The sequence below is a fragment of the Melospiza georgiana genome, chromosome 11 (genome assembly GCF_028018845.1).
Source record: "Melospiza georgiana isolate bMelGeo1 chromosome 11, bMelGeo1.pri, whole genome shotgun sequence".
NCBI classification, from domain to species: domain Eukaryota; kingdom Metazoa; phylum Chordata; class Aves; order Passeriformes; family Passerellidae; genus Melospiza; species Melospiza georgiana.
In genome coordinates, this window is record NC_080440.1 from 20,691,174 (window position 1) to 20,710,168 (window position 18,995).

Below are 18,995 nucleotides of genomic sequence, written 5' to 3' on the forward strand. Positions count from 1 at the left end.
TGGCAAATGAGCTGCCCTCATCAGCGTGTTCTGGTGCATATTTAAGTTAATAATGTGAGCAGATGGTCATTGCACTGATTCATGAGGGAAGGGAGGGAGCTTTGCTTGGGAACGTCGGGGCTGAGCACTGAGCATCAGGGCTGGGCAGGAGGAGGGCAGGAGCAAAGCTGAACAACTTGCTTTGGGTTTCAGTTTGGTTTTCTCTTTTACAAGTACCACCGAATAAAATCAAGCAGAGGTGACTCATCAGGCCTGCAGAAATGATCATTTCCCTGGAGGGGAGTTTTGTAGAGCACAAGCAGGATGGTGCTGAAGTGTTTGCACCTCTGGTGGTGCTAAAAAGGGGGAGATGGGGAGGCTGTTGCCTGTAGAGTTATGAAACTTCTCACTCTGCTGTTGCTATTAAAGATGACAGCTCTTCTTCAGGGAAAAGGTAACACTGGAGTAATAATTCTTCAGTAATTTTTTTTTTTTTTTGCAAAGAGCAACTTTGTTTAAATCTCTTCCCATTTAGTAGGATTTAACTAGATTTTCAAGCCAGAAGCTAATAGTATAAAATATTCAGCTGCTCTCCTCATTAGCCAAACTGGGAAGTTCACAAATCCCCAACCTGCAGCAGCTCTCAGGAACAGCTTGATTTGCTTCTTAATTCTGCAATTTTCACAGGAGAAATGCTGTATACAGAGGAATATCCTCTTGAGCAAGAGCTTAATCTCATGTTTAGGTTGCTGTTTCTCCTGGTTGCTGATTAGCTTTGCTGTCTTATCAGTTTATGTCATAGTATGTGACTATAAATTGACTTTGCAGTGAAGAGGGAATACGTTCGTCTTCACAGATGCTGCTGTTTCCATGGAGATAAAAGGACCAATGGCCTTTTCTTGGTTTGGACTGTACTACAGTGAGCAGGCAGAGATGGTGCATTCGAAAATGCAACATTTGGTGCTTTGATATTTCCGTCTAAATAGCAAATGAGAAAGCATATTGTTCCTCCTTGGTGATGAAGTTGAATAATAAATACAGCTCTGGGACTTTTCCTGCAAGCAGAAAGCGAGCCCACCAGGAATGTGAGGACAGCGTGGCTGGTTTGTGCTTGCTAAACCTCCTCTCTGGGAAAAACCTTTTGGCTTTGCAAAATATAACCCTGTAGAGCCTTTGGGTTTATCTGATGCAGTGTTTGATGCTGGTTACATCACCAGCTTACTTATCCGTGATGTTCCACCGTGGCTAAGCCTCAATGAGCGTGCAAAAGCTGTGAATGTGATTTTTTTTTTTTTTTTTACTTTATTCCTGTTCCTTGAGAAAGAGCTTTTCTACCTCAGATTGCGTGAAAGAAAATATAAATTCCAAGGCCACCCCCCTTCCAGGATGGCTTGCAGAAGGTGTTATTTGTGAGTACCTTTTCCTTCTTCATCTGTTGTCACCCCTCTGATTTCTGTGTTGAGGATTCCAGAAGTGGGAGTAGTGATCAGTTTATTGTTGTGTAGGTTTCTTTCCACGAACCATTTTTAGGGTGTTACCTTTTCTGGTAGATAAATGCTCTGTATATTAAATGTGTTTAGATGATGATGATGATGATTGTGCATGTGGGTATTTAAAAATACAGTGTCATAAAGTGAGTAGTCTGTGTTTAGCAGGGGGAAAAAATGAGGAAACTCTTCACTTTGCATCCAAGCAGCAATGCAGGGTGCTAGGAATTCTGTCTGTGATGAGTCAAGGATCTCTCTTCCATTTTGTTGGAATGCTTTGTCATATTAAAGTGCAATCTGTCTTTTCAGAGCAGAAATAAAATGCAAACAGCAGAATGTGCAGTGCAGCCCTGAGCAGTGTCAGACCGAGGAGGCAGAGTTCCCTGTGGTTTTGCTGTTACCTTTATGCTGATAAAAACATAAAGATGAAACATTCATTGATTATCATTCCCTGGAGCAGTTTCTGGAGGGTTGAGGGCAGACACAGGAGCTGATTCTGCTGTGGGCTGAGGAGCCCCTGTGGGAGCTGAGCCTGAGGCTTGGGGCTCAGGACTCAGCCAGTCTGGAGCATGGATGGATGGGGCACACAGGTGGTTTGCTCCAAAAAGGGACCGAACCAGGCAGGAATTGATGGGACACAGAGGGTTTGCTCCAAAATGGGCACAAACCAGGCAGGAATTGATGGGACACACAGGATTTGCTCCAAAATGGGCACAAACAGGCAGGGATGGATGGGACACACAGGGTTTGCTCCAAAAAGGGACCAAACCAGGCAGGAATTGATGGGACACAGAGGGTTTGCTCCAAAATGGGCACAAACCAGGCAGGAATTGATGGGACACACAGGATTTGCTCCAAAATGGGCACAAACCAGGCAGGAATGGGCCCTTGGATTTGTTGTCACTCCCAGTCCAGGGGCTTGGAGATGCTGTACCTCTGTTTGCAGTTCTGAGCCCTGGTTAACCATCCATCCCTTTAGGGTTAAATTTGGGGGTTCCAGAGGGTGCTGCATGAAACACATGTAATTGTCATCCCCAGCCTTTTCCAGTTATTTTAGCAGTGCCTCTGAGCAGCCTGATTTGAGTAAATCTGCTCCATGTTCAGCAGCACCATCCACACACAGGCGGAGTAAATAAAACCATTCAAAACCAGGCTCCTCCAATAGAATAACAAAAGAATATTAGTATATGTCTTCGAGTTTCCTTCAGCTTTTTGTGTTGTGCTGAAGGGGTGAATGGTAAAGTTGAAATGTTTTAAAATCAAAATAAATGCGGAGCATTTTGTAGGAAGTTGAAATAAGTAAACTTGGAGAACAGGCTGCAGCCTTGCAGGTATGCATGGATCAGCCTGAAACATCCTGCTGTGTGTGTGTCCATGGGAGAACAGCTCTGGTTGTGTTGGACTCCATTTTAATTTGGGTCCTGGGATTTGGGGATTCTGTAACTCTCAGCAGGGAATGGATTTCACAGAGTGCTCATCATGTAAGGGGGGTAAGGGATATTCAATCCCTGTGTGTTGCTGTATTTAACAATGAGTTTGCAGTCTTATTTACAGACCCATCTTGTGCAGGATTTTCCTGTTTTGCTGCTTACACCTTTGGTATCTTGTACCCACCTCAGCACGTTGCTGTACAAAACAAGATGTGGGTTCTGCCTCCTACTATAATTCTGTGTTTTAACTCCTGTGTAAGAGAGCTGATGCTGATGGTTGGAAAGGGGAAAATGTAAGCTGGGAATTTTTTAAAGAACTTACTCTTAAGAACACGTGTATACAGAAAATCTTCATGTTCTTTAAAAATGATGGGTTCTCAATACTGAAAATGTTTGTTAAACTGTTATACACCAGTCCTTCAATGCTGAGTAAGTTTTCAGATGCAACCTTACATATAACAACTCTGTCAGTGTTCTTGTGATATGTATATATATACATGCCAAAGATCTTTGCCATTGAAAGTATCTTTTTAAAGATAAAAATATCTTTTTCATCTTTAAGTGTTGAAAGCCTGGTTGTTGCTGTTCTAAGAAAAGCTGAACAAGAGTGTCACACTACTTGGATTAGTGAAAGCAGTTTTTTCAGCTGCTGCACTGAATAGAACATATGTCACTGGAGCATTGTTTTAAGTAACAGGATTTGCCTTGCTGTAAATCTCTCCTGCTGTATCTGGGTAATTTCATTCTTTGTACTTTGTTATTTTGCCTCTTTCATCAGCTGCAAATCCAATATGTATAACTGGCACTGCTCAGCTTTGGGTTTGCTGTGTTATTGCTCTGTGAAATTATAGATGTGCCTGTGTTCTGTGATGGGAGTTGTAGTTTCTTGAGGATTTCTGGGGCCTGATTTAATCATGTGGGACATACAGAAAAGAAGTGGTGAATATATCCACACTCTCATTTAATCTAAAAGATATTTTCCTTCTCTCATGTCTCTTTGCTCTTAATTTCTGGGTTTGGACTGTGTGGGGTTTTTCCTACAAATTTTGACAGCTCCCAATGGGAACAACTGACACAAGTGCATCTTATGAGTCCTGTGAATTATTCTACATTACCCTGTGCCATAGATGGGGTTCTAGTTAAGACTTAAAAGGATTTTTTTCTAATTACAAGCATCTACATATTAATAGTCTTAATTAAATTCACCCTAGTTCCAGCTAACCCAGGATTGGAGCAAACTGTGCAGGGATGCAGAAGGATCCCTCCTGCCTGTTTGTGTAGGCTGGTACTGCATTTTCATGAAACCTAAAAAAGTTTATAATAATTATTTCTAATTCTCTGTAATGCTAATAAGTGTTGTGTTCTAGGATGGGACAAAATAATGGCTGTTCCTTGTTTAGTATGCTGGGCCTGTGGTGCTTCCATTCTCCCAGGAGATGATAATTATTTACAGGCCCTTTGATGGAGGAGAGGTCAGTGAGAGTGTGCCTGATGATTCCATTGAAAAATCCAGCTGTGGGCACTTGAGCTGGGAATGCACAAAGGGAAGCATTATTCCCAACAAGAACTCCCAGTCTGCAGTTCTGCTGTGCCGGGTACAAATCCTGCTATTAAATCATTCTGGTGACAACCAGATTTGATGAATTCTGGAACAAAATTTAGTGGTCTGTACTCTGGACTGTGTGTGCTGCTCGTTTGGAACTGCAGCTTTTGTTGAGCATCCTTGTAGCTGGTGAAAACATCTTTCATTCCTGTGAAGAGGAAATGAATTCTGGAATGCTGTTAGCCAGGTTCTGGCTATTGCATGGAGGGGAGGCAGCAATGGGAGGAGGGAGATGCCAGCAGAGCAGCTTTGCAGCATATGGCTGTGCTGCTTGTGATGTGTGGGTGAGGTTTTTGGCTCCCAAACTCCTGCAGAGTAATGACACTGGTGTTCACCTGCCAGCAGCTGTCCTGCTGCCTCCCTGGGGCTTGGTGTCCAAGGAGCTGTGCCCAAAGAGCCATCCTGGGCTCCTTGAGAGCAAAGCAAAGATTTGCTCCAGGAGCAATCCCTGGGCACGTTCCCACTGTGCCCAGGCAATGGAGGGAGGAGTTGTGCTCCTCCTGCAGTGTGTGCTGGTCTCTGCTGTGAACTGGAAGGGTTTTGTGGATGCAACCATAAAAGCAATGGCAGTATTTAATGTCGTGGGGCTGCCATCCAAAAGAGTGCATGCCAGGAAATTAATTAATAATAACAACACTGGGAAAAAACCATAATATTGTCTGTGTGCCACCACAGCTTCTCTGTGATGTGCTTGGCTGCAGAGTGCTGGACATGCAGTGGGGTGAAATGAATAGCAAAGAAGAGAAGGTTTCACAGTGCTGCTTCCAAAACCAAAAGCATACTGCCCTGCGTATTTTGGGCAAGGAACAGTAGGAATTTGTCCTTGGAAATGGGAATGTGTCGTGTCCTTAATCACCTTGAAGTGGCCACAGCCACAGCTGCAGTCAAACCTGGGCTGGGACAGTGGGAGCTGCCCTGGAAAGCTTCCTGCTGCTTTCTCTGCTTTCCAAAAGCTGTCCTGTGGCCTGGGACAGGATTTTCATTCTGGAAGCCCTTCTGGCAGGTTAATAAACTTGTTAATAGTAAGCATTTAGCTGGAGTTGATGTGGGTCTGTATTGTTATGACTTTTACTGTTCATCACCTCTTTGGGTATCCTTTGATTATATTTCAAATGTTGCTCCTCATGAAAGTAATGGTTGGATTTATTAAACAAAAACAGGACAGACTTTATTAGCTTCTATCTACAGTATTTTCTAATCTCAGCTGTTGCCATAACTCTGGATCAACTTGAGAAAGAAAATTTCAACTTGTAAAATAATGTTACTCTTCAACAGGATAAAACACTGGGAAATGCAAATATTCTTTTTAATAGATCCAATCAAACAAACCGTTCTTGGCTCCCTCAGCTGACGTGGAGGGAATGGGCTGAAGCAGGGGATGGATTTGTCTGCCCCTCATGCTGTTCCCAAGCTGATTTCAGAAGGATGGGTGCACACAGCCATCCAGGACAGCAGCCCCTGTTGGGGTTGTTTTTTCCAAATTCTCATTGCAATGTGAACTTTATGGGAAAATGTGCCAGAAGAAAGGGAAGAATCCTGGCAGATGGAGGGGAACAGCTTGTTGTTCCAGACCAGAGGAGGAATGGGGAATGGAGCCAGGGCAGCAGCAGAGGGCAGGAGGTGCTGAGCAGCTCCTCTCATCAGCCACATCATTAACTGCAGACAGGCTCCTCCAGCTGTGCTCCTGCTCCCATTCCCCTCTGTCTCAGGGTTTGGAACCTCTTGCAAGAAGAGGCTCTCAGACAGTGATGGTTTAATAATTCTGCTGAGAATTCCACAGCAGCAGAACGAGCAGGGGTGGGTGGATGTCCTGTGCCACCACGGTGTCCTGGGCAGGGACAAGCTGCCCCCAGGCTCCCAAACCTGCCAGGTGCATCTGCTGCCTCTGAGCACATTGTGAGAGCACAGGATAACCTGTTAGAGAAAAAGCAATTCCAGGTTAATGGCCTCGTGCTCAGCTCTGCCAGGTTGTTTAAAAACCAATACTGAGAAAATTGTCTGCTGAGTTTGGGAGGCTTGTGGGGGATTGCAAGAGAAAATGAAAGAAAAAATAAAAATAGTTCTGGCTTTATGTGATGACCAGTAGTTGATTTCTTTTTATTTGTACATCTGAGCTCTAAGGCTCTAAAACCAGAAGATTAAAAAGAATTGTCATTTCTGTTTGCTGCTGGACAGGAGAGTGCTGTTAAAGTGAGTGGGTTCTGATGGCAAACATGATGGGGTTTACAGAGGGTGGGAGGCACAGCCTGGGGGCTGTGGGCTCTGTTAGGAGCTGGGCTCCTCCTGCTCTGTGGGGGAATGAGATGTCCAAGGTTTGGGTCCGGTTTGGCTCTGGTTTTACTCTGCTCTGCCAAGATCCTCGTGCAGGGATTCACAGGGGTTGATGTCACAAGGGGAGAGCTGGAAGGAGCTTGGCCTGGGAATGGGAAATGGCCAAACTTCCACATGCAGCAATGGGCCAGAAACTGGAATTACCAGCAGCAGCCTCTGTCAGCTGTCATTTGTCTTGTCCTGGTGCTGAAGTACCCGTGCTCTCTTTGTAATCCTAAATCATCCTTTGAAGAACAGCAGCCACAGATGTGGAAACTAATCTTCACAGGGCTGAGAATCTGCGAGACTGTGAGCAGGAGCAGTGATTAATTCTCCTCCAAATGATTGAAATGGATTTCTTCTGATGTCTTTAGGTGTTAAAAATTAGCAAATGAATTCTAGCTTGAATGCAAACTTGTGTTGAAGGCTGATTGCAACATATAGCTGTGAAGTTTAAAAAATAATTAAACCTCCAGCCAAACCAAACAAACAAACAAAGGGATTGGAACTGTAAACATTCTGTGGTATATTACAGAGGGGTAGATGACTGCAAGTGCTGTTTTGCAGGTGACTGAAGGCACAAAATGCCACATGTCAGTCTTAAATTGCAGTGGCAGATTTACCCCATTGCTTTGGGTAGAATGAGCATTAGTCAGGGGCTGTAAAGCCTGAGCCTCATCACTGTCAGGCTGCCATGAGTCACTGAGATCTGGAGGAGCCCAGACAGAGTTGAGCTATTCTGAATTTCAAACTTCAGAGCAGAGCCCAGACCTTGTGTTTCCTCTGCCTGTGGTGGGCCCAGGATGCTGTCTGAGGATCCATCATCCTGCTGTGTGGGACAGCAGGGACCTGGTGGCCCTCAGTGCCAGCCTCAGCTGAGCCCTGTCCCCTGTGTCACCTCCTCACCTGTGGCGGGGTAGGGACATCCTCGGGCAGCTCCAGCTGCTCCCAGGATGGGAATGCTGCGTTCCTGCTGCTCCTGGGAAGCTCCTGAGCCCAGGGCTGTGCCACAGCGAGCACAAACCACAGCCAGAGCAGGGGGAGAGCTTCTCTTTGTGACAATTCACTCGTGGGGAAATTTGGAAGGAATTTGAGATGAGTCCTCTGAATTGTATTTGATGATGTGGTTTATTTTTCTTATCTTCTATGTAGGCAGGAGGGCTGAGTTCAGCTCACATTGTTACAGCACAGTTCAGAAGGTCACAAAACCCTTAGTGACAAGACCTTTTAAGGAATTATTGACTAATAAAACACCACTAACAAAGATATTTATGTTTTTTAACCCAGTCCTTAAATATTTCACCTTACAGACCCATACTACAATATAAACTTTCTTAACCAATCATGTTATGACAGACAACCCTGCAGTACTGCATTCTAATCTCCTTATTTACCTCTGTAACAACTTTGTTTTTTCTATATCCTAAACTCTAAAACTCTAAACTTTCCTTTACAACTTTCCTTTACTTGACATATCTCTACTTCAAACTATAAATCCACATTCTCACCTCTAGCACCTAAGTTTAAAAACCTTTTCCAAGCTCTCAAATCAAATCCTGTGTTTAATTCTAAACTTTAGTTCACAGACCCAAAATTGTATGAGTTCCTTACATTTCAGATTCTGTGGTATTTTTGGGGTCCCCGGAGAGAGGAGGAAAGATGATATGATATGATATGATTATATTATATTATATTACATTACATTACATTATATTACATTATATTACATTATATTACATTATATTACATTATATTACATTATATTACATTATATTACATTATATTATATTATATTATATTATATTATATTATATTATATTATATTATATTATATTATATTATATTATATTATATTATATTATGCTATACTTAACTATACTAAAGAATAGAGAAAGGATACAGACAGAAGGCTTAACAAAATAATAATGAAAACTTGTGACTCCTTCCAGAGTCCCAACACAGCTGATGGTGATTGGCCATTAAGTAAAAACAATTCACATGAAACCAATCAAACAAGCACCTGTTGGATAAACAATCTCCAGACCACATTCCAAAGCAGCAAACACAGGAGAAGCAAATGAGATAATATTGTTTCCTTTTTCTCTGAGGCTTCTCAGCTTCCCAGGAGAAGAACCCTGGGCAAGGAGGATTTTTCAGAAAATGTGACGGTGACAAGATTCCACCACCTTCTTTATTGTCCAGGTTCTTTTGGAACCCAGGAATATTGGAGCAAGACATATTCAGGGAGCCTTGAGGGCAGAATGATTTTGGAAGAGCCAGGAGCACGCTCTGTTCAAAAAGCTTTATTGAGCAGAGCTGAATCCAGAGAGATTCTTTCATATTCTTTCATATTTCACTGGTTAATTCTCTGAAGAAAGAGACTTCTGTGTAGAAAAAGAACAGTGGTGGGAATGGAATCTGGAGCACTCTCCTACTGATTTCCTGCATTTTCTTCTTTTGCTTTTGCTGGAAGAACCAGGTATGGCCAGGAGGAGCAGGTTCCTCATGAGAACAGTTCCCTGCCCAGGGTGAGACTTTTGCCCTTCTGCCCCAGGACTGAGGGGAGCAGCTCGTGTGGAGCACTGTGTGCTTTTCCTGACAGAAAATCAGCTTTGGCTGCTTTGATGGAGCCCATCAACGCTTTCAGTGTTGTTCTCCATCTTTGGTTTGAGGGTTTTTTGCGTTCCCAAGGGGTTTGAAGGTGCCCCCATGGGTACCTGAGCCCTGTGAGGTGTCAGATCCCACACTGGGGTGTGTGTGGGCTGAGCCACATCTCCAAAAGCTCCAGCACTTCACAGGAGTTACCACCTTTGGACAGAAATCCAGCTGATCCTGGCCATGCAGTTGCTGACACAGTGTTGGCAGCAGGAATCACAACGGGCTGACCTTGCCTTTTTTCCTAAGGATTAGTAACTTACTCCTTCCTGAACAAAGCCTGACTTCTTTTTGCTTAACTGCTCTCTTTGATCTCGTAAGAAAGTGACCTCACAGGATTCACTTTAAGCCTCAGGGATGCAGAAGAATCAAAATCAATCTTCTGAGACTTCTGTCAAAACACAAGAGAAAGATGGGGGTTAAAAAGTGCATTTGTGTACACAAGCACACACACACCCCCTCTGTTAACTGTCAGGCTGCATGCTCACAAGTTAAAGGAGGATTTTCAATTTAACAGCTCCCTCGTCCGCTCAAAGAGCTAGGAGATATTGATTATTTTTTTATGATTTCCTAGAAGAATGCTGTGTCCTGAGAAATTTGATTAGGTGGATTTATTGTGGAAGACTTGCTGTGCTGAGCCGTGTTTAATGTTTCCTGGCACAAACACCAGGAACCAGGGACGTGTGCTGTGAGCTGCTTAAAGATTTCCCAAGCTTTCCTTCAGAGGGGGAAACCTCTTGTCTGGTTTTGTTTTAGTGAAACAACACCAATCTAATGATCTGGGCTGCAGAATATCTTTGTGCTGTGAAGGATTTTTTGTTTTCTTTCTGTGCTTTGAACAAATGAACAAATTTGAACAATTAAACTGCTATTGCACAGGTCTGAATATTGCTTAAAACACGGGTGAAACTTGGGTTCTTTCACATTGTTTTGCCGTATGTTTTTCATTGCTGGGCTTGAAGAAAGCTTTGTGTCCATGTCCACTGCACTGTCCCTCCTCATGCAGAGCACTGTGCATCCATAATTCCATGGCCAGAGAACAGCCTGACTGGTGCAGAGTAAGGTGCAGCCTAAAGCTTCATTTCCACAGGGATTTCAACCCTCAGAGTCTCAGCTTTGCCTCCCTCCCACCTGGCAAGGCAAACCCCAGGCCTTCAATTGGCATTTGATCTTAACCCTGCAGCAAACCTGTGACTGACTCCTCACTGCAGCAGCTCCTCCCCATCATTGTGGTGTGTGCATTTAACCCTGGCACCGTTCCCCGTGTCCCCTGGCATCCAGATCTCACAGCTGTGCCTCAAATTGCAGCCCCCGCTCTCCTGAGTTTCCAGTTCTCCTGTCAGCACCTGCCTTCCTCTCAAGAGCCCCTTTCTCAACACTGCTGGTTTGACTTTGTGTTTCTCCTTGTGTCGTAGGTCTTTAAATACTCTGCACCAGTTTTGCTGTCCAGCTCCATTGTACCATTCCCAGCTAGCTGTCCCTGCCACACACTCAGAGTACAGGTAAGAGTAGACATGCTCCACCCTCTGCTGCTCTTTGAGGGACATCTGGTGCTGCCACTTGGCATGAGACAAGCAATAGTTGCTTAAGTTTTAAAAGGAAAAAAAAAAAAATTGGAACAAATATCCAATATTTTTGAGGTCTTGTAGGGTAGCTGTGGATAGACCCATCACTGCAGTGAGTCCTTCTCTCAGGCACTCTGGAATTACTCTGTAAAGTGAGTGCCATGTGCTTTAAGGGCACATCCCCCTTTACCTTGCAAAGGCAGGGAGAAGGGAGGTGCAGGCTGAGCTCCCACGTGAAATACACTGAAATATTTATATAATTTATGGAGGATATTGGTGTTTTCCTTAGCAACTCTTTTTTTTCACCCCTGCCAGTAGGTGAGGAATTCATCCCTGTGCTTAACCCTCTGAAGGTTAAAGGCATGGACCTGCCCAGGGCTCAGCACTGCCTTGGATTTGAGTGAAATAAAGGGGTTTAAAACACATCCAGGCCCTGAATACATCAAAAAGACACATTTTCCAGCTCATATTGCTTCTTTTAACATAGATGCCTTTACTATCTATGTGTTCTCTTTGATCCAATGCAGAGAGCAGCAATTACATCCCATAGTACAGTTTATTGTCAATGCCAGTGTTTATTGTAACATCTTAGAGAAGCATCAGAGGGCAGCTAATCTCAGCCATTGGAAATGTGAAAACTGTTAAAAAACTGTGCATGCCATGGAAAATATTGTCTGGAATTTTTACTTCTGCTATTAGCAATCGACTTAGTGATAATTGCCAGCTCATGAATAATATTTATATCAAAATATTGGAAGCCTGGTGCTGAAAAATCAAAATCACTTTGCACGGGTAATAAGGAAAGACAAAAGCAAACAATGAATCCTAAATCTGTAAATGCATAAACATATTTCTGGTTTGAATATTTCATCCCCTAGTTACCTCTATCCATGCATGCTTGGATTCACCCTGTTGGTTTGTGTTGCAGCATCTGTTTGTGTGTTTGGTTTTTTTTCTCCCATCAGAGCCCTTCATTTATTTGGTGGTAGTGAGTCCATAGTTGAGTTGTAAGACAGCTCAAATTCCTTTGGTGAGGAGCAGGGCCTGAAAACTCTTAGATTCCCTGCTTGCTTTTTAGTGAGGCTTTTAGTTTTCCTGTGTCCTTAGTTGATAGTGCTTTAATTTTAAGGATCTTCCTGTTGGGATGTTGATGGGAAAACCAGCTGTTCCTTGAATGTCTCAGTGTCTTGCTCCACACAGGGTGTTATTTTTATCAGTGATATTTCTTGTGGAATTAAAGCCTAGAGCAGCTTAACTTTGTGCTTGAAAATTCTGAATTTCTTCAGGGTTTTTTGTGCAGTGAGGACAGGAGTTCCCTGCTCTGGGGGTGCAGAGCCTGAGCAGTTTCAGAGTGCTGTGTCACCTCCAGCTGATGGCTCAGGGCTGGGGGTGTGGAAGGAGCTGATCCCTGGCCCTGTTTCAAGGAAATATCAAGGAAATTTGGGCTCAGGGGGGACCTTGTGGCTCTGCAGAGCTCCTGCCAGGAGGGGACATGCAGGGGAAATGGGGCTCTGCTCCAGGGAACAGGGATGGGAGGAGAGGGAACAGCCCCAGGCTGGGCCAGGGCAGGCTCTGGGTGGAAACCAGGGCAAATTCTTCACTCAGAGATTTCCAGCCCTGGCACAGGAGCCCCGAGCAGCTGTGGGTGCCTGGCAGTGTGCAAGGCCGGGTGGAGGGACAGTGGAAGGTGTCCCTGCCATGGCTTTCAGTCCTTCCAACCCAGACCAGCCTGGGGCTCTGTGAACAGGGGGAATATGGAAAAGCTGCAGCCAGCCTCTCCCAGGGACAGGAGGCAACCAAACCAAACTGCAGCAAGGAAAATTCAATTAGACACAAGGTAGGGGGAGAGGGAATCTCACCATGGTCTTGGCCAAACGCTGGGGCAGAGGCCAGCAGAGGGTGTGGGCTCTCTGTCCCCAGCCGTGCTCAGGTCAGTGGGACAGCCCTGGCTGCACCTGCTCTGAGCAGGGACTGCACTGTGCACACCTCCACCACATCATCCTGCACCCCACAGCACTCTGTTCTTGGCAAGCATTAAAAGAGCTGCAAACCACAATATTTCAGTCTATGGGATTTAATTCCAAATGACACTGCAATGTTTATGCTGTCCCTGCTCACAGATGTGCTGCTGTGCTGGAGCCAGGCTGTTACCATCGTCCTCGTGGCAGGAATTGGTTTGGTTTGCCCATAATTTCAATTTCTGAAGTTGTTATATCCAAAGTGCCATCACCACAACTGTGATCTCTGAGTCAAGTGCAAATGATGCACCTGGTTTTGTGCAGGACCTGTCCATGGGGATCCCTTTGCTGTGAATGAAAATGAGCTGCTAGAGCTCTAACAGGATTGGGCTTTGCATTTCTTCATACACATGATGGCATTAAATTTAGCTTTTAGTCTTCCCATTTATCAGTTTATAAATAGAAATCATTAGAAACAAAACTAACAGACGTGGATGCTTTGGTCTGGCTGCAGTTTTGAGGCTTTATTTAGAAAATACACTGAGGGATTAATTTTGTAGCCCAGAATTAAAAATTAAATTTGTTCTGAAAGAAGCAATTAATGAATGCACTACAGTGAAATCTGGAGCATCTCTGATTTGCTGTTAGCTAATTGCTGGATGTTTTATTCACTCCAGCAGTTTTATTTCTGGTCGAGACGATCTTTGGCATCTGTTTTGAATGGTTAATAGGGAAATAATGCATTTTTAATAACTGCAGCTATTGCAGTAATCCCTCACTCATTTTACAATGCTCAAAAGAGACAGAAATAACACAAGTTATCTTGCATTCTCCTATTACAGGGGAAGTCTTGGGAAGCCTGAGCTTGTTGTGTCCTTCCAGCTAGATGCTTGTCTGGGTTCCAGTTAGCCCATATGCCTCCTCTGCTTGCTCTTTTTGGGTTATTTCTGTTTGGGAATTAAAAAATAGACCAGCAATGTCTGTAGCTTGGCTTCTCTGACTCCCTTCCCTTCCTGCCTCCCGAGTAGAGCTTTGAAAACAGCAGCCCCTGGTTGGAAGCTGCAGGTTCCAGGAGCTGCCCTGGGTCTGTCAGAGGTCATTGGAATGCAGATGTGACCGTGTTCACAGGGGTCTCAGCATGAGGGAAGAGACAAGGATCTGACTCCATGTTTCAGAAGGCTGATTTATTATTTTATGATATATAATATGATATTAAAACTATACTAAAGGAATAGAAGCAAGGATTTCATCAGAGGGCTGGCTAAGAATAGAAAAAGAATGATAACAAAGATTTGTGGCTCGGCTCTCTGTCCGAGCCAGCTGACTGTGATTGGCCATTAATTACAAACATCCAACATGAGACCAATCCCAGATGCACCTGTTGCATTCCACAGCAGCAGATAACCATTGTTTACATTTTGTTCCTGAGGCCTCTCAGCTTCTCAGGAGGAAAAATCCTAAGGAAAGGATTTTCCATAAAAGATGTCTGCGACATGCAGATTTTATATCTTGTGTGAAGAGCAAAGTAAAGGGAGTGTGGAACACCCAGAAAATAGAAATCCAGGTAGTCCTGTACTTCAGCTGCTGAGGCTCTGGTTTGATGCAGGCGCATCAGCATCTCAGAGGCCTCACAGCTGGAGCTGGCAAAGCCCAGAGCTGAAATGGATCTGCAGGAGGGGGATTTCATCAGCTCTGTGTCCTGCCTGAGGAAGTTGGTTCCCAGCATTTTCTAAACAGGCTTTCTATGGCTTTGAACTGACAGAGAGTAGGTTTAGAACAGATATGGGCAGGAAATTCCTCCCTGTGAGGGTGGGCAGCCCTGGCACAGGGTGGGCAGAGCAGCTGTGGCTGCCCCTGGATCCCTGGCGGTGCCCAAGGCCAGGCTGGACACTGGGGCTTGGAGCAGCCTGGGACAGTGGGAGGTGTCCCTGCCATGGCAGGGATGGCACTGGAGGGGCTCTGATGTCCCTTCCCACCCAAACCAGTCTGGGATTTTGTGACACCTCTTTAGACACACTTCAGTCAGACCCTCAGCCCGTCTGTGCAGGAGCCTCACACACAGAAAATTCCATGTACAGAAGTGCCCCTGCTGGGGATATCCAGCCCTGTTCCTGTCTGCTTCCCTGTGTGGGTATGGAACAGGCTGATGTGTGCAAACTGCAACTGTGGACACATTTGCTTACCACTGATGTCTGAGCATCTTTCCATCTGATGTGTTTTTTCATAACTGTAACTTCCTCGCTCTGATTTGCATCAAATGTTGGCTGTCACTCATTCCTGTCTCCATCCACCCTACCTTCCATCCTTCTAATCTCAAATTAGATGCCCTTATCATGTCCAAAGACCATTTTTTTAAATCGTGAAGCTAGAGATTTTTCTTTTCTTTTCTTTTTTTTTCCCCAGTGAGACCTGTGAAAACAAAATGATAATGCAAAGGATGTTATAGTACCAAAGAAATCCCATCATTTTCTTGCAGTCTCTGCCTGCTTAATGTTTAATCAGCACCTCTGGGAGGTAAAACCATCATTCTGAAAATACTGTACTTGTGTGAAATTTTAATGTGGGATCTTTGTTTCACCAGGTAATGTTGGCTTACATGCAACAAACCACAGTGTGGACGATGATAGAAGGATTGGTTGTGCTATTTCTTTCTGTCTGAGCCCCTGGGAGGCTTTGGAGCTGTTTTGCCACCATAACTGGTTAACACAGAGGCTCCCCTGCAACAGTGCTGAGCTTTCAGATGCTTCCATCATGGATTGGAGTGGTTTGGTTTTCCTTAGCTCTTCCCAAGAGCTCAGTGGGAATTTTTGCACTCTAGCACAGCCAGGGAAAACTGAGAAATAGCTTCCACCCCTACAACAAAAAACATCTCTTTGTAGATAAATGTACTTTGCAACTCTCAGTTTATTTTTTCCCACTGCTGGGCACTGTTGTCTTCCCTGGGACACAAAGCAAATATTTCTTGTGTCCTCCCTGCAAACACTTCCAGAGACATCCCCCAGCACGCAGCAGAGCCCCTGGCCCTGTGGCAGCTGCCAGTCAGTGCTTAGTCCCAGGTAAGGACATCTCTGAAAGAGCTGCACTTCAGAATTCTTTCTAGCACTGATATGGCATCTCATACATAATTGCATATATAATATGCATTAACATTTTCTACCATAAAAAATGTTGAATAGGGATCTAATTTCTAGCTGTACACCTCAGCATGTTTAAGCTCTCTCTAGAATATGCAGAGATATAAAAGCTTGGTGGTATTTTAATTTTCAAACTGAGCAAAGCAGTGACAGCAGCACAGCCCAGACCAGCAGCACGTGGCCCAGAGAGGCAGGATGCAGATGGACAGAGCAAACCAGATCCAAACTGTGGCCAAATCCTGCCCCAAGTCAGTGTGAGGTTCAGCTGATTACATAAGGCATCTGTGCTCACACCCTATGGCAAGGGAAAGCTGGCATAATTAGAGTAATACTTGTAATTTTCCACTTGATGCCTACGTGATGCAGGGAGTGCAAATGGTGGATTGTGCTCCTGAGCACAGTTGGGAGAACTGGCAGAACAGCCTGAAATTTGGTTTGGGATTTTCTTGTTTTCCTCCCTTCATTGTGTTCCTTTCCATCCTCCTCCTTTAGCCTGTTCTTTACTTGAAAGGCAGTGGCCCCTCGTGGTTGTGTCACTGGTTCAGACGTGGCTGGAGCCTCCTGCTAGGCCAGCATCTCCTTCCCTGCCATAAAGCACTTCCAGCATTACAGATGTGGGTATTCCAAAGCGCTCCTGCCTCGTGGTGGCACCATTCATGATGCTGGCAACTCCTCCTGGAGACAGAGCTCTTCCTGCCCCTGGGAGGGAGGGAGGGAAGGGTGGAGAGCAGACCTGGTCATCACCAGGGTTTCTGTGTGAGCCTCCCTCACTGCGGGGATGCATCTGTTCTGCATTTCCAGCAGAATGTGGGCAGTGGAAATACCTGTGGGGAGTTCTGAGCGTGTTAAAAATGAAGGGGCTGTGGCCACATTGGGCTGGGTATGTAAGTGACAGCCTAATGTCATTTTTCTAATGGGAAAAACAGAAGTGGCCCTTCCAAGGCAGTGTTTTTCTCAGAGTTTAAGTCATCAGCGTTGGCCTTGGCTCCTTGGGTTGTTCTTCCCTCTGTGGAGAGTCCTGTCTCTGAGATGGAAATGGGTTAACTGGGTGGTGCTTACAAACAGCTCACAGTGTTTGTGAATGTGAAAACAAAATCAAACCGATTTCAAGCTGAATTTTCCTAATGCTGCTCCCTGTGATTCTCTTCCTCTGTCTCTTTTCTTTCTTGCCCCCTCCTTGGCAGGGAAGATAGTGTCCTGCACCAGTTCTGCTGCCCACCCTCGGGCTCTAGCAGCCCCTCCTCGAGATGACAGCGCAGCTGGGCTCTGCTGCAGCCCCTGCTCCTGTGCCCAGCTCCTCTCCTCCCTCTCTGTGGGCATGGACTGGCACTGCCCTGGGACCCCGTGCTGCCAGTCTGACATTGCCTCCTCTCCAGCTCCCCACAGCTCTCTCCTCCTGCCCAGAGCTGAGGACACACGCCAGCTGTGGACAGATCCCTCCAGTGCACACTTGATTTTGAGCTCAAATAAACGGTACCATAAGCCCTGAGGTGTAGTGTGAGTTTTGTTGCTGTGTGGTGTGGAGGGCACAGCCCAAGGGGATTTTTTCTCTGCCAGATGTGGGGTGGGAGGGCAGCTCTTGTGAGGGCTCTGTTGGGCTGGTTTATGTGATGGTGCTCACAGGAGTTCTTGGATTGGGGAAGAGATGAGGATCTGACTCCATGGTTCAGAGGGCTGATTTATTATTTTATTATATATATTACATTAAAACTATACTAAAAGAATAGAAGAAAAGGTTTCATCAGAAGGCTGGCTAAGAATAGAATAGCAAAGAATGATAACAAAGGTTTGTGGCTCAGACTCTCTGTCCGAGCCAGCTGACTGTGATTGGCCATTAATTAGAAACAACCACATGAGACCAATCACAGATGCACCTGTTGCATTCCACAGCAGCAGATAATCAATGTTTACATTTTGTTCCTGAGGCCTCCCAGCTCCTCAGGAGGAAAAATCCTAAGGAAAGGAGTTTTCATAAAAGTTGTCTGCGACAGGTTTAAGTTTGTTTCAAGGTGGGGCAAACACCAGCATGGGATGTTTTATGGATGCTGCTGCTGGAGAGGAGCCCTTCTTCCTTTCCTTGCTGCTGGTTCTGAGCAGCCAGCACATTTCTGTGGTGGCACCACATCTCTCTCCATGCCAGCTTCCACCCTAAGCTGCTTTGAGCTCTGTCTTCTCCTTTCCCTGGCCTCTGTGCAAGGCTTGGATCAACCAGAGGTCGCTGCTCACGTGCTTCTGTTGCCTCCTCAATGAAAATGTTTCTCTCCAAGCTGTGGTTCAGTTGTCACTGAAGGAATGAACTTGCAGCTGCACAGCCCCATGGCTGCAGCTGGAGAAATGAGATTGTGCCCATGGGTGTGCAAGTCCCCACTGCTCACAAGGCTCTTGGTTGATTGCGCCTTTCCAGACGCATCCTGTGGCTCTGAAATAACCAGAGAACTTCTGCTGGTTGGGTTTTCCAACTCAACCAGGGCAAGCAGATGCAGCAGGGAACAGAATTTCTCTGCAGTGGCATTTACTACCCTGAAAATAGTGGGAAAGAAGGACTGGGAGAGGGGGGAAAAGTTCTTCAATCTGTTGTTGCTGTCATGAGGTAAAATATTGCTCCCCACAGTCTGGGGCTGGTGTAAAGGCAGAGGTGGCTTGGTGCAGGGGGAAAAGCAGGAATTTATTTGTGCTTGTGTGTGGCTTTGAGGATGGGATAAAAGGAGAATCACCAGGATCAAGGATGGAAGAACTGTGAAGGCAGCTTGAGGCTCTCTCTCTCATCTTTACAATGTGCTTTTTCTCCCTAAAGGAATCTCCAAAAAACCAGAATCCAGGTTATTTGCTCTTCTGTGAGGTTGGATCCAGTGTGTCTGTCCTTGCTGTGAAATG

At 45.2% G+C, this 18,995-nt stretch overlaps 1 protein-coding gene across 6 annotated transcripts in view; it reads left to right on the forward strand.

The window, feature by feature from the left end:
- IQSEC1 (IQ motif and Sec7 domain ArfGEF 1) overlaps nt 1–18,995 on the forward strand; it is a 301,086-nt gene that overhangs the window by 125,759 nt on the left and 156,332 nt on the right. For 3 of the 6 annotated variants that reach the window (XM_058032105.1, XM_058032106.1, XM_058032109.1), the window contains exon 3: nt 10,880–10,966. In XM_058032105.1, the coding sequence (XP_057888088.1) occupies nt 10,880–10,966 (87 nt within the window). Of the gene's footprint in view, nt 1–874; nt 1,389–10,879; nt 10,967–18,995 lie in introns of those variants that run through there. The other 3 variants (XM_058032108.1, XM_058032111.1, XM_058032110.1) reach the window with 2 other exon arrangements.